The 19,246-nt window shown below is 41.7% G+C and overlaps 1 protein-coding gene across 2 annotated transcripts in view; it reads left to right on the top strand.

Annotated features, from left to right (window-relative positions):
- Window positions 1-17,163, top strand: part of EPAS1 (endothelial PAS domain protein 1) — a 117,475-nt gene extending 100,312 nt beyond the window's left edge. For both annotated transcript variants that reach the window (XM_069768629.1, XM_069768628.1), the window contains exons 12-17: window positions 3,011-3,124; window positions 5,421-5,908; window positions 8,524-8,647; window positions 10,368-10,485; window positions 13,963-14,136; window positions 16,056-17,163. In XM_069768629.1, coding sequence (XP_069624730.1) covers window positions 3,011-3,124; window positions 5,421-5,908; window positions 8,524-8,647; window positions 10,368-10,485; window positions 13,963-14,136; window positions 16,056-16,207 — 1,170 coding nt within the window. In that variant the 3' untranslated portion in view covers window positions 16,208-17,163. The remainder of the gene's footprint in view (window positions 1-3,010; window positions 3,125-5,420; window positions 5,909-8,523; window positions 8,648-10,367; window positions 10,486-13,962; window positions 14,137-16,055) is intronic.
- Window positions 17,164-19,246: the final 2,083 nt, after the last annotated feature.

The raw sequence follows: 19,246 nt of genomic DNA, 5'->3' as shown, positions 1-19,246 counted from the left end.
TCTTCATTTTGGGGTAAAGATGTGACTTTTTGTATATTCTTGGTCATCATGCAGATTATCAGAACAAAAAAAAAACAAAAAAACGTTTTTAAGGAGCTTTATTGTTTGCTATTCATGGACTTGTAGGGTTCAGATTGGGGTTCTTGATTTTGAAGACCAACCTTTAGTTGGACAAAATGTATACAAGTGTTCCTAATGGAACCATAATCAAAACACAACTAAAGTAAGGTTTAATAGACTATCTGCAAATCGAGACTTAAATTAAGAGCCATTTGGCTGGCCCCACCAGATAATCCTATGGTACTCTGGTCCAACCCTAGTGAGGTCCAAGTGGGAGTAAATTGTTAGATACCTTTTAAAAAAAAACACATTATCTGAATCATAACAATCCTTTTAAGTTTTTGTGTAGATGCAATATTTTTGAGAATACTGTATATCAAGGAGTTTGACCCTGAGGGTGAGTTTACCTACTGAAGCCCTGACGGACTTTGTGCCAAGAGTCTGTTGTGTTGTCTCCAAAACACTGTCAGAGAAATGTACATCAAAATTTACTTCTGACACGTTCTGGGAAGGTTGCCCAAAACACATACCGGACTCCAAAGTTTTGCTCCAAAGTCTTTAGGTATTTCACTTGCAACTAAATGGATCAAGGTTAACAGGTTAAAATCACAATTGGAAGGTGAAGCATGTTTACCTGTGACTATGCCATGGACTGGATGTTATTCACTGTTTCCACCTCCGCTTTGATCAAACAGGACACTTGACGGCCACAAGGACAATTAATCGCTGTCATTTCTAAGTATTTTGCAGTGCTTTGTTTCTGCAAAACTGTATATCCATGAACAATATTGACATTAGCGCTTGACCGCAACATTTCACTCCTGTGGGTTTGCCCAGCTTTGAACACCATTTTAGATACAAATGCATATCCTACATAAAACACTTGAGTATCTTTTGCAAATATATTGCTTAGTTTACACTTTTTCTGAAAACCCACCAGCTTTTCCTGGTCTCAAAGTGTAGGTTCACACAACCGAATTCTTCACATCTGAGACAGACGGTCTGATTATTCCGATCAGAATTTGATAAGAGTTTGATTAGAGCGACATCAGTTTTTCGTCGACATGGAGTGAAAAAAGAAAAGTTTCTCCACCTTCTCCATTCTGTAAGTCCGTGAAAATCGGACCGCACTCAGGTGTCATCCAACTGCGGTTTGAGTTTTTTTCATCGACCCATAGACTTGCATTGTTGATTTTGATCAAAATCAGACATGGCTTTGCTCCAAGTAAAAAAAAAATCAGACATGTGCATAGCCTCATAGAATATGATAGATACGATTGCCATGCGTGGTAACCACAGATAGCATTCGTACGTGAAAATTAGTCGTGTTCACGCATCCTATGTCTGAATGCATTCATTGGGATTTGTGCAAAATTCTAGCTAAACTGCATAGTTTGGATGCGATTCAAGCCAAAAAACCACAATTTCACTGCATTGTATGAACTCACGTCTTGGAAATGTCTCTTACAGAAATTCCACAGGATGTGCCATGAATGTTTGATATTTGTCTCAAAAAAAAATTTGAGCCATTCTCTCTCTATTCCCGCCTACATAGAGGATGTGAAGACAGATGAATAGGAGAGACCAGATTCTGATAAAAATTTAGAAAGGGGGAACAGGGATGAGTTAGATTACTGAAGTGAGGTGATAGGCTTGTCTAAAGACATGTTCTTTTAATCACTCTTAAAGGGTTCCTGTCACCAGGTTTGGCCCATATGAGATGCGGCCACCACCTTTTAGAGCAGATATACAGCGTTCTATAATGCTGCATATAAGCCTCCAACCCGACCTGTAAGAGAAGAAGAATAACTTTTATGATACTCACCTGCGGTGCGGCCCGGTCTGAAGGGTGTTGATGTTTTTGGTCCATCGCCTCCCATCTTCTTACAATCGCTGTCCTCCTGCTTGCTTCATGTGAATGATGCATCCTTGCAGTCTCCTTGGCATTCAGCTCCTGCGCAGGTGTATTTTTTTGCCTTGTTAAGGAGAGAAAAGTACTGCAGTGCGCATGCGGCGAGGCTCTTTGACCTTTCCCGGTGCCTGCGCACTACAGTACTTTGTTATACCCTCAACAAGGCAGAAAAGTCCGCTTTCACAGGAGCGCGGTGCCGAGGAGACTGTGTGGATGACTCAGGAACATGTCATCCATGCGAAGCAAGAAGGAGGACAGTGATCGAAAGAAGATGGGAGGCGACTGACCAAGAACATCAACACCCCTCGGACTGGACCGCCCGCAGGTGAGTATAATAAAAATTATTTTTCTTCTCTTACAGGTCGGGTTGAGGGCAGATATAAAGCATTATAGATTGTGGTATATGAGGTCTGAAAGGTGGTGGCCGTATCAAATATCACCAAACCTGGTGACAGGTTCACTTTAAAAATGTGTGGACTTAGTGTTAATCGGATTGTCCATGGTGGTGCATTCCAGAAAACTGGCACAGCCCCAGAGAAGTCTTGTTTACAGAAGTGGGAGGTTCAGACTATGGAGGAAATGAAGACAAATGAATAGGATGGACCAGATTCTGATGAAAATTTTGAACAGGAAAGAGATTACTGAAGTGAGGTGATAGGCCTGTCTAAAGAGATTTGCTTTCAAAGCACTCTTAAAAATGTGGAGGCTAGGTGTTAATCGGAATGTCCGGGGTAGTGTATTCCAGAAAACTGGCGCAGCACCAGAGAAGTCTTGGAGACAGAGGTGGGAAGTTTGGATTTTGGAGGATGTCAATCTTAGATCAATTGCAGAATGTAGAGCACGGGTAGGTTCTAGACAGATGGGGGGAGGAGATGTATGTAACACTGAATTAATACTACCAGCTACTATCCAAGTTTAACAGTTTGGTGATAGTCTTATTGGTGAACATACCCATGGCTTAATTAAAAATAGGCCCCCTATGCAACCAAACCTGCATCGGGGAATAATATGCTAATTATTATCTTATTTCTTTAACAGCCCAGCAGTCCAGGAGAATACTACACTGCTTTAGAAGAGGACCTCAGGATTGAGCTGATCGAAAAGCTATTTGCTATGGATACAGAGGCAAAGAATAAATGCAGCACAACCCAGGTATGATGATTATACCTAGGAATGTATGCTTCCAGCAAAAATGAGCAGTTCATTGCCAGTGTTTGGAAGAAAACCAGTTGGCAACAGATGCCAGAGCTCGAATCCTGCTAATTAGGTCACAATTACAGTGGGGCAAAAAAGTATTTAGTCAGTCAGCAATAGTGCAAGTTCCACCACTTTAAAAGATGAGAGGCGTCTGTAATTTACATCATAGGTAGACCTCAACTGTGGGAGATAAACTGAGAAAAAAAAATCTAGAAAATCACATTGTCTGTTTTTTTATCATTTTTTTTGCATATTATGGTGGAAAATAAGTATTTGGTCAGAAACAAACAATCAAGATTTCTGGCTCTCACAGACCTGTAACTTCTTCTTTAAGAGTCTCCTCTTTCCTCCACTCATTACCTGTAGTAATGGCACCTGTTTAAACTTGTTATCAGTATAAAAAGACACCTGTGCACACCCTCAAACAGTCTGACTCCAAACTCCACTATGGTGAAGACCAAAGAGCTGTCAAAGGACACCAGAAACCAAATTCTAGCCCTGCACCAGGCTGGGAAGACTGAATCTGCAATAGCCAACCAGCTTGGAGTGAAGAAATCAACAGTGGGAGCAATAATTAGAAAATGGAAGACATACAAGACCACTGATAATCTCCCTCGATCTGGGGCTCCACGCAAAATCCCACCCCGTGGGGTCAGAATGATCACAAGAACGGTGAGCAAAAATCCCAGAACCACGCGGGGGGACCTAGTGAATGAACTGCAGAGAGCTGGGACTAATGTAACAAGGCCTACCATAAGTAACACACTACGCCACCATGGACTCAGATCCTGCAGTGCCAGACGTGTCCCACTGCTTAAGCCAGTACATGTCCGGGCCCGTCTGAAGTTTGCTAGAGAGCATTTGGATGATCCAGAGGAGTTTTGTGAGAATGTCCTATGGTCTGATGAAACCAAACTGGAACTGTTTGGTAGAAACACAACTTGTCGTGTTTGGAGGAAAAAGAATACTGAGTTGCATCCATCAAACACCATACCTACTGTAAAGCATGGTGGTGGAAACATCATGCTTTGGGGCTGTTTCTCTGCAAAGGGGCCAGGACGACTGATCCGGGTACATGAAAGAATGAATGGGGCCATGTATTGTGAGATTTTGAGTGCAAACCTCCTTCTATCAGCAAGGGCATTGAAGATGAAACGTGGCTGGGTCTTTCAACATGACAATGATCCAAAGCACACCGCCAGGGCAACGAAGGAGTGGCTTCGTAAGAAGCATTTCAAGGTCCTGGAGTGGCCTAGCCAGTCTCCAGATCTCAACCCTATAGAAAACCTTTGGAGGGAGTTGAAAGTCCGTGTTGCCAAGCGAAAAGCCAAAAACATCACTGCTCTAGAGGAGATCTGCATGGAGGAATGGGCCAACATACCAACAACAGTGTGTGGCAACCTTGTGAAGACTTACAGAAAACGTTTGACCTCTGTCATTGCCAACAAAGGATATATTACAAAGTATTGAGATGAAATTTTGTTTCTGACCAAATACTTATTTTCCACCATAATATGCAAATAAAATGTTAAAAAAACAGACAATGTGATTTTCTGGATTTTTTTTTCTCAGTTTGTCTCCCATAGTTGAGGTCTACCTATGATGTAAATTACAGACACCTCTCATCTTTTTAAGTGGTGGAACTTGCACTATTGCTGACTGACTAAATACTTTTTTGCCCCACTGTATGTGCTTTATTAAGGTGTCGGTAATAATGGGCGCCAGTGAAGGAGGCAGTGCTGAAGCTACAGCGGGTGCAGAAGCCTCATTCATATGTCAGTGATTTTATTGAATGAGAAAATCGGTTCGAGTTACCGTACATCCGTGTTTTTATATGAGTTTAATCTTTTTTTATCAGTTTTTCTCAGATTAAAGACAAAAAAACAGTTTCTCTATCTTTTCCTACCTTTGGCATCCGAGTGCTGGCCAATTTTTCCGCAATCCAGTTGAATTGTATTAACGATTTTGATCTGACTCTCGGACCAATATCAGACATGTCTCCGCGATTTTGCCTTGGTCCATGAAAACTCTCAGACATGGGAATGAATCCATAGTAGTTGCCACTGGACCCTTGATCCCGATATGCTTCTTATGAGATGTAGATATTGAGAGTCCACAGTAACGGTTCATTTCTGGTGGACACATCGGAATTGTGTTTGCGGCTCTTGGTTATAACACAGATTTCATGGTCTACACAATCTCCATACGCGTTTGTGCCAATCAATGGATTTAATTCTTGTTTTTCCCGTAGAATGACTTTAATGAATTGGATCTTGAAACCCTTGCTCCATACATTCCCATGGATGGTGAAGATTTCGAATTAAATCCCATCTGTCAAGATGAGTGTCCCCTCGGTGACAACGCACAACCCCCCCAGCACAACATGAGTAATATGAATACACTATTCCAGTCCACTGCTCCTCATGCACAGACCCAGTTCCTTCAACAGAACTTTTGTCACCCCATGGCAGCTAAAGGTAGTAATCCCAGCCAGGATAATCTGCCCAATGGGATGTTTAATGGCGAGAGAAAATCACTACCATTATCAGCATATCAACCAGGCGCTAGTACACCACTGTCCTCAATGAGCAGGCGGCCTAACGTACAATGGCCTCCAGATCCTCCAGTCAGTTATATGCACACGAGGTGGAGGACGATGGATGAGTACAACGAAACTCCAACCAATTCATCTACAGGACGCCAAATGGCTTTACATAGCATGCCATTATATAAGCAGAGGTGAGAAAACAGATTTCTATTATCTATCCATCTATTATCTAATATCTACTGTATCTATCTATCTCCTATCTATCTATCTCCTATCTATCTATTATCTATCTGTTATCTATGTGTTATGTATCTATGTATTATCTATCTATCTGTCATCTATCTATTATCATCTATCTATTATTTATCTATCCATCTATTATCTATCTATCTGCTATCTATCTATGTATTTATCTCCTATCTATCTATCTGATATCTATCTATCTGTTGTCTATCTATCTATTATCATTTATCTTATTCATCTATTATCTATCTATCTATTATTTATCTATCTATCTATCCATCTAATATTTTTCTTTCTATGTTCATATCTATCTGCTTTATGAAATTCCATATATCAAACATCTAAAAGCGTAATAGAATTTCACCAAATTCACCCATGATGTATCACTCTCCAAAAGTTAGAACCTGCAGATTGCTGAGATCCTAAAATCAAAGCTCTGGAACCCCCCCGAGAATGGACTGAAGAACTTAAAGGGAACCTGTCACCTGAATTTGGCGGGACTGGTTTTCAGTCATTTGGGCGGAGTTTTCGGGTGTTTGATTCACCCTTTCCTTACCCGCTGGCTGCATGCTGGCCGCAATATTGGATTGAAGTTCATTCTATGTCCTCCGTAGTACACGCCTGCGCAAGGCAATCTTGCCCTGTGCAGGCATGTACTACGGAGGACATAGAATGAACTTCAATCCAATATTGCGGCCAGCATGCAGCCAGCAGGTAAGGAAAGGGTGAATCAAACACCCGAAAACTCTGCCCATATGACCGAAAACCGGTCCCGCCAAATTCAGGTGACAGGTTCCCTTTAAATGGAGTGGAATTGTGCGCATGGTCTCTGCTCCATTCATTGTTTTGGGGATTTGCAGAAAAAGACGAGTGTTGTACTTGCCAGACCCATAGCCAATAAATTGAGTGGACATCTCGGCTCCATTCAAAACAAAGATAGCCTGGATCTATCGATCTCAGGATTATAGAGCTCCCATCTCAGGATCCCTTTGGGTCCTAGAGGTGGGACCACTAGCGATCAGCAAGATATGGATAAAAATATAACTTGCTTTTTGGGGAATAATCCATTTTTTTTTTTTTAAATATTGTGTTCTTACTACTGATACATCATTAAGACACCCCTCAATGGTTCAACTGAACCAAATTTAGATCAGTATTGGGTTCTATGGTGTTCTTAATCCAGTTCAGTAGTATCGGGGTTGATCCAGGTCTTATGTCTATAACACAAACTCTTTAATGTGGCCATATTACGGGTGTGTGAACATCCTGGACAAAAACATAATGTTAAATGTAGGACTGAATGTCACCAGGTTTTCCTACAAAAATAAATTAAATTGCTTAAAAGAAACTAGGCCACTCCTGTCGTTAGGCCGAGTATGATATAGCAACTAGTGATGAGCGAACGTTCTCAGATAAGGTGTTATCCGAGGGTCTTCGGCGTGCTCGAAAAATATGTTCGAGTCCCCGTGGCTGCATGTCTCGCGGCTGTTCGACAACATGCAGAGTTGTCTAAGAAACAGGTAAGGCTGGTTTCACACTTGCGTTTCAAAACGCATGCGTTTAAAAAAAAAGCATGGTTTTTGCATGTGGTGAAAAAAACGCGGCGTTTTGACGCGTTTACATGCGTTTTTTCATGCGTTTGCGTTTTTTAAACGCATGCAGATAAATGTGTGACAGCTGCCAATCATCAAAATAAAGTAAAAAACCCACTATAAACAGAAAGAGCTAGGGTTAGGGGTAGGGTTAGGGGTAGGGATCCTATCCCTAACCCTAAAGGGATCCTAACCCTAACCCTACCCCTAACCCTACCCCTACCCTTAAAGGGATTAGGGGTAGGGGTAGGGGTAGGGTTAGGGGTAGGATCCCTTTATCAATTTTATGGTGTGGGGTGGTTTATCAGTGTGTTTTTTTTTGTTTTTTTTTAAACGCATGCGTTTTTAACGCATGCAAACGCATGTGGTTAAAAACGCATGCGTTTACATAGACAGCAATGCATTTTTTTGCGGCAAAAAAAGCATGCGTTTTTTTGTGGCAAAAAAAAACGCCGCTAAAAATACTACATGTTGCATTTCTGCAACACAACGCATGCAGAAAAAAAACGCATGCGTTGCTAAAACGCGTCAAAACGCATACAAAAAAAACGCATGCGTTTTTAATGTTAAATATAGGGGGAAAAAACGCATGCGTTTTTTACCGCAAAAACGCAAAAAAAACGCAAATGTGAAACCACCCTAATCCGTCCATGTGTTGCCGCTGTTCAACAGCCGCGAGACATGCAGCCGCAGGGACTCAAACATATTTTTCGATCACGCCGAAGACCCTCGGATAACACCTTATCCCAGCACGTTCGCTCATCACTGTTAGACAGCCCCTCTAGAGCTTATATTAATGGGGGATTCTAGGGGGGACTGCTCCTGTTGTATTAGGAGATATATTAACATTGATCTGTTGTGTAGAATTTATAACAGGGGAATTTATACAATAAACATGACTATATCAATGTAACATGTTAATAAATAGCATAAAGGAGCAGTGTAAATACATCTGGGACTCTTCTTCACAGATCACTTGAGAGTTTTGGTCAGAGGGGTAAAGATTTACACCCCAATGAAATCCCTTTCTGCGACAGCATGAAGAGGAAGCGGCAGCCTGACTACGGGCAGCAGGGATTTCCACAGCTCAACGCGGTAAGGAACAAAGGAGGGAAGAGAGTGGGAACAAATGGTATAAAGCAAGAAAAAAAGCAGTGATAGTGAAGTCCTTTAGTTATTTAATGGTGTAGAGTTTTCTATAGGCATATCTGTTTTTGGGAAAACATATGGACTCTGGTCGCAGGAAGTTCTGTTCAGTAAACCTGCGGGAGGTCTCTACTGCGAATATACTGTATTTGGTCTTGTACTGTTATGGCAATGGTAAAAAAAAAGTATTGTTGTATTACTAGTTTAAAAGTTTGGGGGACATAAAGGATATAGGGGTTACAGAAAAGGAAAACTCATGACTCGTAAAGACTATGTACAAATGCAAAGTTAAGAAACTTTATAAATAGTGTTTATTAAAAATGATCTGCCATTCTCCTGCCGCAGAGTGTGTTTCTTTAGCTTAGTGCTTTGCAAAAATGCTACAAATCCATCAGTGCCGACAAAAAAAGACCGATGTAAAGCAAAAAATAATACAAAGTGTAAAAGAAAATAGCTTTTATTAATCGAAACCAGGAATAAGGAGAACATTCACTTCTAGTGAATGCAAGTGAAAAGAGTATAACATATAAATACAGCGGTAAAGTAGAGAAACAAAACAAGGAGACACGGCTATACTGCGATAGGACCCAGGCGTCAAAATGATGGCGTAATATAAAGTGACCATAAAAAGATGTAAATATTAATGATAATACTCATAAGGTTACATATAGTCATTTTGAGAAAATAAAGTACATGGCACAATTGCATACAGTAGGGCTTTGAAGGCATAATACCTTAGTAGTAGCAGCAGAGACTTCTAGGAAAAAGATACGCCCACCCTGACGCGCGTTTTGACATTGTTTTTGTCAAGGGGTCCACCGATCTTTTTTTGCATCACAGTCTGGTAATACATGCAGACTCTTTGTATATAATTTTATTTTTAACCATATATACTTGGTAATAGTACATGTGCATTTTACATTGCCTCTTGCCTTAATTCCTCTAAGGCCGGGATCACACATACGCGAGATACGGCCGAGTCTCGCAGGTGAAATCCCTCCTCTGGCGCTGGCACTTGGGAGTGGAGCGTGCAGCTCCATGTGTTGCTGTGCGGCTGCACGCTCCGCTCCGGAGTGCCGATGCCAGAGGAGGGATTTCACCTGTGAGACTCGGCCGTATCTCGCGTATGTGTGATCCCGGCCTAAATCCATCGGTGGACCTGCTCAGTTCTGTTGGCTCTCTCCCATCTCTCAGGAAAGAGGGTTGTATGCAGATCTCCACAATGTGGACAGGGGAGAAAGCATTTACAGTCTCAAGAAGGGAGTAACAAGGCAGTAGAAAATCACCTGACACATGAAGAGTAGTAGGATAGAATAGCGTAAAAGCAGGATAAGTGCAGAGAAAAAGGTCTACAGCCTATATTTCTGGCAGAGAAATTTAATGAATTATAGGTAACCAGTAAGATATGTACAAATCATGTTTTTTATATTAATGACGTCCATAGCATAATGAAAATTTTAGAAGGAAATGCTTTTAAAAGAGGGCGCGTACTTCTCCTCACTTTAATTGTCTCCATCACGAAGTAATAATTCAGGACCATCTTATCTTAGAAACGTATGCTTTTGACGCTTGGGTACTATTCCATCAGTCAGTGCAGTGTAGTCTCACTATATTGCAGTTTTTAGCATGTGCTCCATAGTGTATATTTCACATTGTGTCTCTTTTTTAGGGGGAGTTACCAGATCACACAATCCCTTCAATGATGTGGAAACGAATGAAATATCTCAAGCCAGAAATGCGCCCACTTGTTTCAGAAAAGAAATCCTTGAGTACAAGTGTACTCACTGGTAAGGGAAACTATCCACAATACATATCTAAAGACAGTCGTTCTGTGTGCCTCAGGGTCACATATTGGAACTAGTGATGAGCGAACGTGCTGGGATAATAATAATAATTAATAATAATTTTTATTTATATAGCGCCAACAAATTCCGCAGCACTTTACAATTAAGCGGGGGCATGTACAGACAAATTCAGTACAAGTTAAGACAATTTAAACAGTGACATTAGGGGTGAGGTCCCTGCTCGCAAGCTTACAATCTACAAGGAAATGGGGGGACACAATAGGTGAAAAGTGCTTGTTATTTCAGGTCTGGCAATTATAATAAATAGGGATTTTCATATAAAGCTGCATGATCCGGTCATCAGCCCGTGTGTTTAAGTGCAATAGTCAAGCATCAAGTGCAGTTATCATGTGCATGGAGGGTGTGGAGACAGGTGAATAGTAGGGTGCAGATTCACATGCAGATAATATTTGGAAGGAGGGAACAGGACAAAGTTAGTTTACAGAGTAGTTGATTTGGTAGGCTTGTTTGAAGAGATGGGTTTTTAAAGCGCGCTTGAATAGGTCGGGGCTAGGTATCAGTCTGATCGTCTGGGGAAGTGCATTCCAGAGAGCTGGCGCAGCACGAGAGAAGTCTTGAAGACGGAGGTGCGAGGTTCGGATAATGGGGGATGTTAGTCTTAGGTCATTTGTAGAACGGAGGGCACGTGTAGGGCGATAGACTGAGATGAGAGAGGAGATATAAGGCGGTGCAGAACTGTGGAGAGCTTTGTGGGTGAGAGAGATGAGTTTATACTGGACCCTGTAGCGAATGGGTAGCCAGTGTAATGACTGGCACAAGATGGAGGCATCAGTGAAGCGGCTGGACAGAAATATGACCCTGGCTGCCGCATTTAAGATGGATTGGAGAGGAGAAAGTTTGGAAAAAGGGAGACCGATCAGAAGAGAGTTGCAGTAGTCCAGACGGGAATGAATGAGAGCGACAGTAAGAGTCTTAGCAGTTTCCAAGGTGAGAAAAGGTCGGATTCTGGAGATGTTTTTAAGATGCAGGTGACAGTAGCGAGTGAGTGATCGGATATAGGGAGTAAAGGAAAGTTCGGTGTCAAATATCACCCCAAGACAGCGGGCATGCTGCTTGGGAGTTATGGTTGAACCCTCCAGGGTAATTTCGATGTTGGGTAGAGTGAGGTTAGTAGAAGGGAGAAACACAAGTAGTTCAGTTTTGGAGAGATTTAGTTTCAGACAGAGGGAGCACATGATGTTAGAGACAGCAGACAGACAATCCTTCGTATTTTGAATTAGGGTAGGGGTGATGTCGGGGGAAGAAGTGTATAATTGGGTGTCGTCAGCATAGAGATGGTACTGGAACCCAAATCTGCTGATTGTTTGTCCAATAGGGGCAGTGTATAGAGAGAAGAGGAGGGGGCCCAGGACTGAGCCCTGCGGAACCCCGATAGTAAGGGGACGAGGAGAGGAAGAGGAGGCGGCGAAAGATACAGTGAAGGAGCGGTCAGAGAGGTAGGAGGAGAACCAGGAGAGGGCTGTGTCCTTGAGGCCTATGGAGCGGAGCATGGTGAGGAGGAGCTGGTGATCCACAGTGTCAAATGCGGCAGAGAGATCCAGGAGAATCAGCAGGGAGCAATGACCTTTGGATTTAGCCGTTATTAGATCATTAGAGACTTTAGTGAGGGCAGTTTCAGTGGAGTGTAAAGAGCGGAAACCAGATTGTAAGGGGTCAAGAAGAGAGTTATCCGAGAGATAGCGGATAAGACGGGAGTGGACCAAGCGTTCCAGGAGTTTAGAGATGAAGGAAAGGTTAGAGACAGGTCTGTAGTTAGCCGTGCAGTTCTGGTCCAGGGATGGCTTTTTAAGTAAAGGGGTAATGATGGCATGTTTAAATGAGGAGGGAAAGATGCCTGAGGAAAGAGAGAGGTTAAATATTTTAGTCAGGTGAGTGGTGACCACTGGTGAGAGAGACTGCAGGAGAGGTGAAAGAATGGGGTCACTATTGCAGGTTGTAGGCCGAGCAGGAGCGAGGAGCTTGGAAACTTCTTCTTCTGAAACAGGCTCAAAGATGTCTAGTGAGCTTGAGGTGCGGCAGGGAAGGGGATCCAGGCACTGAGGAGATTGGGCTGAGATATCCTGATGGATGTGGTTGATTTTTTCTAGGAAATAAGTGGCCAGATCCTCACCACTGAGATTGGAGATGGGGGCCTGTACTTTAGGTTTCAGGAGGGAGTTTAAGGTTTCAAAAAGTCGTTTTGGGTTGTTGGATAGTGAGGTGATGAGGATGGTGAAGTAGGATTGTTTGGCCAGAGAAAGGGCCGAGTTATAGGTTTTGAGCATGAACTTAAAGGGACTCTGTCACCTGAATTTGGCGGGACTGGTTTTGGGTCATATGGGCGGAGTTTTCGGGTGTTTGATTCACCCTTTCCTTACCCGCTGGCTGCATGCTGGCTGCAATATTGGATTGCAGTTCATTCTCTGTCCTCCATAGTACACGCCTGCGCAAAGCAATCTTGCCTTGCGCAGGCGTGTACTATGGAGGACAGAGAATGAACTTCAATCCGATATTGCAGCCAGCATGCAGCCAGCGGGTAAGGAAAGGGTGAATCAAACACCCGAAAACTCCGCCCATATGACCCAAAACCAGTCCCGCCAAATTCAGGTGACAGAGTCCCTTTAAAGTGGATGAAGTCTTCTGCTAAGAGAGATTTTCTAAGGTGTTATCTTAAGGTGTTATCTGAGCATGCTCGGGTGCTAACAGAGTGTCTTCGGCGCGCTCGAAAAATATGTTGAAGTCGCTGCGGCTGCATGTCTTCCTGCTGTTCGACAGCCACAACACATGCTGGGATTGTCCAACAAACAGATAGTCCCTGCATGTATTGCGACTGTCGAACAGCCTCGAGACATGCAGCCGTGGGGACTCCAACATACTTTCCGAGCACGCCGAAGACACACGGTTAGCGCCCGAGCATGCTCAGATAACACCTTATCCGGCCACGTTCACTCATCACTAATAGGAACACATTTATTAATCAACATACTCCAGTTAATAGCGCTAACTGAGCCTCAACCCACCCCCCCATACAAATATTGGCACATGGCGCTTTTCTATATACTCGTCAGTTTTGATGTGTTGAGAATGTGGTTGCTGCTTTATGAATGTCGGCGATATCTATGTATACCTTTTAGGAAATTCTATTAAAACCAAAGTCAGAAAATGGCTTATATTTTGGATAAAACCTATCACTTAAGAGGCATATGTTTTATTTCCTGACTGTGAGAAAGTCATAGATGTGTGAAACTAAGAGGCATTCATTGTTGAATAAATTTGCCGCAATTCAGTCTAGCATTCATTTAAGAAAAAAAAAAATATATATATATATATTACATGCATACAGTACATACAGACTCTACATGCATACACCTAGTCTGCGCAGTCTAATATTCATTTTCCATGATGTTTTTATGATTCCAGATGAATACATCTGTAATAGGCACAGGGGAGTAAGCCCCCAAATTACCCCACAATCACAGTCACAACAACACTGCACATCAGACTCAAGAGACGACAGGAGAAACCTTTACCCGGGCGCGTATTTCAGCTGTAACTACCATGAATACAACATGACACAATCCCAAAAAGCTAAAGGTAAATTATTCTTGGTTTTCAAGTGATTTTTTTTTCTTCATTTTTTTGTTGAATTTCTTGTTTGTTTGTCTTTAGTAATATGAGGGCCGGGGTTCATGTCTGTTATATCTAGATCTGCTAAGGATTAGTGATGAGCGAATATACTCATTACTCGAGATTTCTCGGGCATGCTCGGGGGTCCTCCAAGTATTTTTGAGTACTTGGAGATTTAGTTTTCTTCGCCGCAGCTGAATGATTTACATCTGTTAGCCAGCATAAGTACATGTGGGGGTTGCCTGGCTGCTAGGGAATCCTCACATGTACTAATGCTGGCTAACAGATGTAAATCATTCAGCTGCGGCGATGAAAACTAAATCTCCAAGTACTCAAAAATACTCGGAGGTCACCCGAGCCTCGGGAAATCTCGAGTAACGAGTATATTCGCTCATCACTATTAAGGATATTTAGAGCTATATATCGATCTATTAAGTAAATTCATCAACAGAGGATTTTGGACTTCAAAATGACATCCGAAGAAATGGTGAAGATTCTCTTTTTGAAATGTGTTCCTTGGTAAACCATAAAGTGTAGCTATCACTGTGGCAATTTTCATTCCGGTCTCGACGAGTGAGCAGCGTAGAGTACAAAACGTCTTATTCACTAAAAGGCGCACCCTGCAAAGTGCGCCTCGCGAAAAATCTTATTCCAGTTAGTTACCAAGACTGGACAAGCGATGGATACTGCGTCCATGGTCCGCACACACCAGCCCACCTGGTCTGCTCCCTTTTAACCCTTAGGAGCCATTCACAGCAACAGGGACTCCCTGTCCATTCACTGACCCGGGGTACCCTATTGATTAATAGAGTGAGGTACATTGATGAAGATCTAGTGATTAGACCGAAACATCTACTACTGTATGTACTCTACCTCATTAATAAACCCCTCTTCTTCACTGCATTTACGCATTGGTGTGTTCCAAGTTTATTGTCATATGCATTACGGCTTGGGCCCCTACTTGAGCACCACCCCTTCTTAGTAGTGCCTACGTCTACGTCTTAACCACTGGGAGACACCCAGAAAATGGCCCCTGTGAAAGAACAATATATGGGCCCTTTGCAGACCAAGAGCTCCAAAAAAATGCAAAATTGTTCCTGCTTTGGAGGTAGAAATGGGCCCCCTTACCTCTAGGGCCATTTATCTGCCCCTGTTCCTAACATATTCTGCCAATTGGTGGGGGGTCCATATGAGCTCCTGTGTGAATGCACACACAGAGCAGTGTACTGGTTTTATAGAAAGTCTCTGAACCCTAACTCCAGTCTGTAGAGCCCAGCGCATCTACATGCTGAGCAGCCCGCTACAGAGTGGGTTTTTGAGTGATCAATGGGAGTCTCAGAACCTGGACCTCACCAACTGGTAGGAAAGGTTAAGAAGGAAGTACATATTATTATGTAAAAAATAAAATGATACGTACACTTTAAGGGTATATGCCGAAATATCACATGAACCACAATGAAGAGCGTAGCTGGAATCTCTTTTGATGCCAAGCAAAAATGGGGTCTAGCCACTGAGACCACTATGGATCCCAAGAACATGGGACCCATCCCTACATGAGACCAATACTGCGCACCAGTGCATGAGACCACCAATTCATTAATTATCTGTGGTCATGCAAGTACAGAAGTGAATGGAGCATCGGTCATAAATACGGTCAACCGGTCCATTCTCGAAAGCTCAGTTGTAACTGTTGTTTCTTCACATACGGTGCGAAAATAAAAACAGGGTAAATCCAGCATGGATAAAATCACTTCTTTATTTTCAGATAAAAATTTTTTTTTAAAAATCCAGCACATGGAACAAGAAAGCGTTTCGAAACCCTCTATAGCTATGCCATAGCTTATGACATGTCACAATTAATCATTTCTGTATGTGTCTCGTTACAGCTTTGGCCAACCGTCTCATCGGGCCATCCTTTGAGCCTTACCTGTTGCCAGAACTGACCAGATATGACTGTGAGGTCAATGTGCCAGTATTGGGCAGCTCCAACCTCCTGCAAGGCAGCGACCTCCTCAGAGCACTGGACCAGACCACCTGAAGAGAGACAAGTTATTCTTCGACTGTTCAACTACAAAGCTTCAGTTCCTAAATCTATTTTACAAGTAGACAGTTTCTATCACTGATAAAGAGTTTTACCGAATTTACTCACATATGGACTTTTGTTCACATTACCAAATAGCGGCCTTATGGAAATTGCATGATATTAAAACGATAAGACATGCATCTATGTTTTTACCTGCTGTATTTTTCTTTATTTTAATAACAGATTGTATAGTATAGACTATGTTTTACACACGCTTATACCAGCGTAAAGTTAACTTATATTTTTTTAAGTGCCCACAATTGATCTTATGGTGCATATATCTTGTTTGTTGTGCAGAATTCATAGAGAAAATGGAAGTTGTTACTGTCACGAATAGGAAAATTCAAATACATTTTGCAATGTCATGTTTTGGGTTTTTTTGTTTTGTTTTTTTAATACCGTAAAAGAATTATAAAATATATATAAAAAGCCATAAAATACTAAACTTAACATTCCTATAATAATTGTGACCAATTATATGTCATTTTTTTTGTTGTTTTGAAGTCTCCACCACAATTAAGGGTCATTTCTCTATCTCTGGTATTGAATTAAGTGCAGTAAATGGCAGCATAAGGGCTAAGAGAAGGGACCAGGAATGGGTTATCTATAAGCTAGGCCAAGATATTAAAGGGTCACTACATTTGGAAACAGAGTTGTTATCAATATCTGAAAAATACTTAAAAAAAAAAAAAAAGAAAACAAATCATTTTGCCAATTGACTCCTCGTGGGCGGAGCTTATCTTGCAAGGTCTTCATTGCTGATAGGGCAGCCCAAAAGCCACACCTTTATATTCCAGTCATTTTAGCAACAGATAGGGGGCCTAAAAAGAAGACTTGGTTTGTGATGTAATATTTGAACCCTCAGGTTATGATATGGAACTTGTTTTTATTAAAAGAGATAGAAAAAGAAACACTTGTATGTACCTTATTAGGAATTCTGGGTTAATAGAGGAGTTCTCTGTTCAAGATCCCCATCATTTCGACAGAGCAGAAAATGGTAACATAGAGCATCTCACACTGTGGAGGATCTGTTCTGCCCTACATTTTGCAGACAATGCAGGATTTGAATAGGCACTGTGTAATGCTCCTTTTCCCCAGTGGGGGTGCTGCAGATAATATTAACACTTACTACCTGGTTTCCCCACAGCTGATCACTGGGTGTTCCAGAATAGGGACACTTTGTGATCTACCTTTTGTCAAGTTTCACTTCTATCAAGCAGGGATTTTCCAAAGAGCTATAGTTACTAGTTTGTCTTTGCTGTTTCCACTTTAGTGTCCCTTTAAGAAGCTCAACTCGGTCGCAGACTTTTACATTTGTTCTATAAGAATAACACTAATTATCGAGATGGAAAACACAATCTGTATACACATTGACACAATTTATTGTGGTCGTATCTGTGTCTGAAATTAACACAGCTACTACTTTGCACTAAATTTATCAAAAGTGGTGCAAAAATTAAAGCAGTTGCCCACAGTGACCAATAAGATTCCAGCTCTTATTTTTATGCGGCTCTTTGGAAGATAAAAGCTGCAAACGCCATTGGTTGCTATAGCCAACTCTAATTTTTCATTGCACCTATTTTGGTAGACCGCTCCTGTTCTCGGAGGTAATTAACTGAGTGTGCTAGATTTTTTTGTAATCATGGACAAACAGCGTCACAGTTGTCCACAGCCGGATTTGCAGTTTAGCTTCACTGAAGTGATTGGTTATGAACTGCAATACCACAAATATCCTGTGGACAGGTGTGGTACTGTTTTTGGAAAAAAAAAAATCTGTTTTTCTAATCTTGGACAAGCCTTTTAATACAAGTTACTTGCCATTATTAGCATCTATCACATCGGTCATTTCTTATATAATGTAAAAAAAAAAAATCTTTGAAATACGATCACATTGCTACATTTCTGTGTATGGTTCACATTGACATTGTGTTATCTCTTTTTTTTTTTATAAATATATATACTACTTAGTTGTTATCCCGTTGTTACTAATCTACCGGTCTACAGGGGGTTAATGGTGAACTACAGGGGACATGTAATGTTGCACAATTTACCGTTATTATCTGTATATGATCTGTATGTGTAGAAATTTAACATATATTGCGTTTAACCATTAATACTTTAGGTAAAGGCTTCTTTTTATTGGTACAGTACATATTGTTTGTATGTATATTTTATTTCACATGCGATTTTTGCTCACATGTTTTATTTTCTTAAATGTAGTAGTAGCCGCCGCGGTTATTGCTTTGCTGATATATGAGGCATTATACAAATCTATCCAAACGAATCTATCAATATCACTATTCACACATTGTAATGGCAATTGTTCACATCCATCATTAACAGTACAAATGCAGCCATTGGCTGGGCCGTATTCATATGGCCTGTAGAAATCAGCGATGACTAGTGAATCCATAGTTGCCAACAGTCCTCAATTTTCTGGCATTTTTCGGGAAAAAAATTTTCAGCTAATTCGAGCTTGTCTTGGTCTTTAAGAGGTCAACACCTAAAGTCTCATCTTGGTTTTGGGCTGTCCTGGGGCGAGACATTGAAGAGGGCAACGCCTAAAGTCTCAACTTGGTTTTGGGCTGTCTTGGGGCAAGCTATTAAAAAGGGCAACGTCTAAAGTCTCATCTTGGTTTTGGGCTGTCATGGGGGCAAGACATTAAAGACATTTAAAGGGGGCAACACCTAAAGTCTCATCTTCGTTTTTGGATGTCCTGGGGGCAAGACATTGAAGAGGACAATGCCTAAAGTCTCATCTTGGTTTGGGGCTGTCCTGGGGGCAAGCTATTAAAAAGGGCAATGTCTAAAGTCTCATATTGGTTTTGGGCAAGACATTAAAGACATTAAAGGGGGCAACACCTACAGTCTCATCTTGGTTTTGGGCTGTCCTGGGGGCAAGCTATTAAAAAGGGCAACGTCTAAAGTCTCATCTTGGTTTTGGGCTGTCCTGGGGGCAAGCTATTAAAAAGGGCAATGTCTAAAGTCTCATCT

Source organism: Ranitomeya imitator, chromosome 5 (genome assembly GCF_032444005.1).
Source record: "Ranitomeya imitator isolate aRanImi1 chromosome 5, aRanImi1.pri, whole genome shotgun sequence".
Lineage (NCBI taxonomy): Eukaryota > Metazoa > Chordata > Amphibia > Anura > Dendrobatidae > Ranitomeya > Ranitomeya imitator.
Note: the sequence above shows the minus strand (reverse complement) of the source record. Positions and strands in the feature narration are given on the sequence as shown.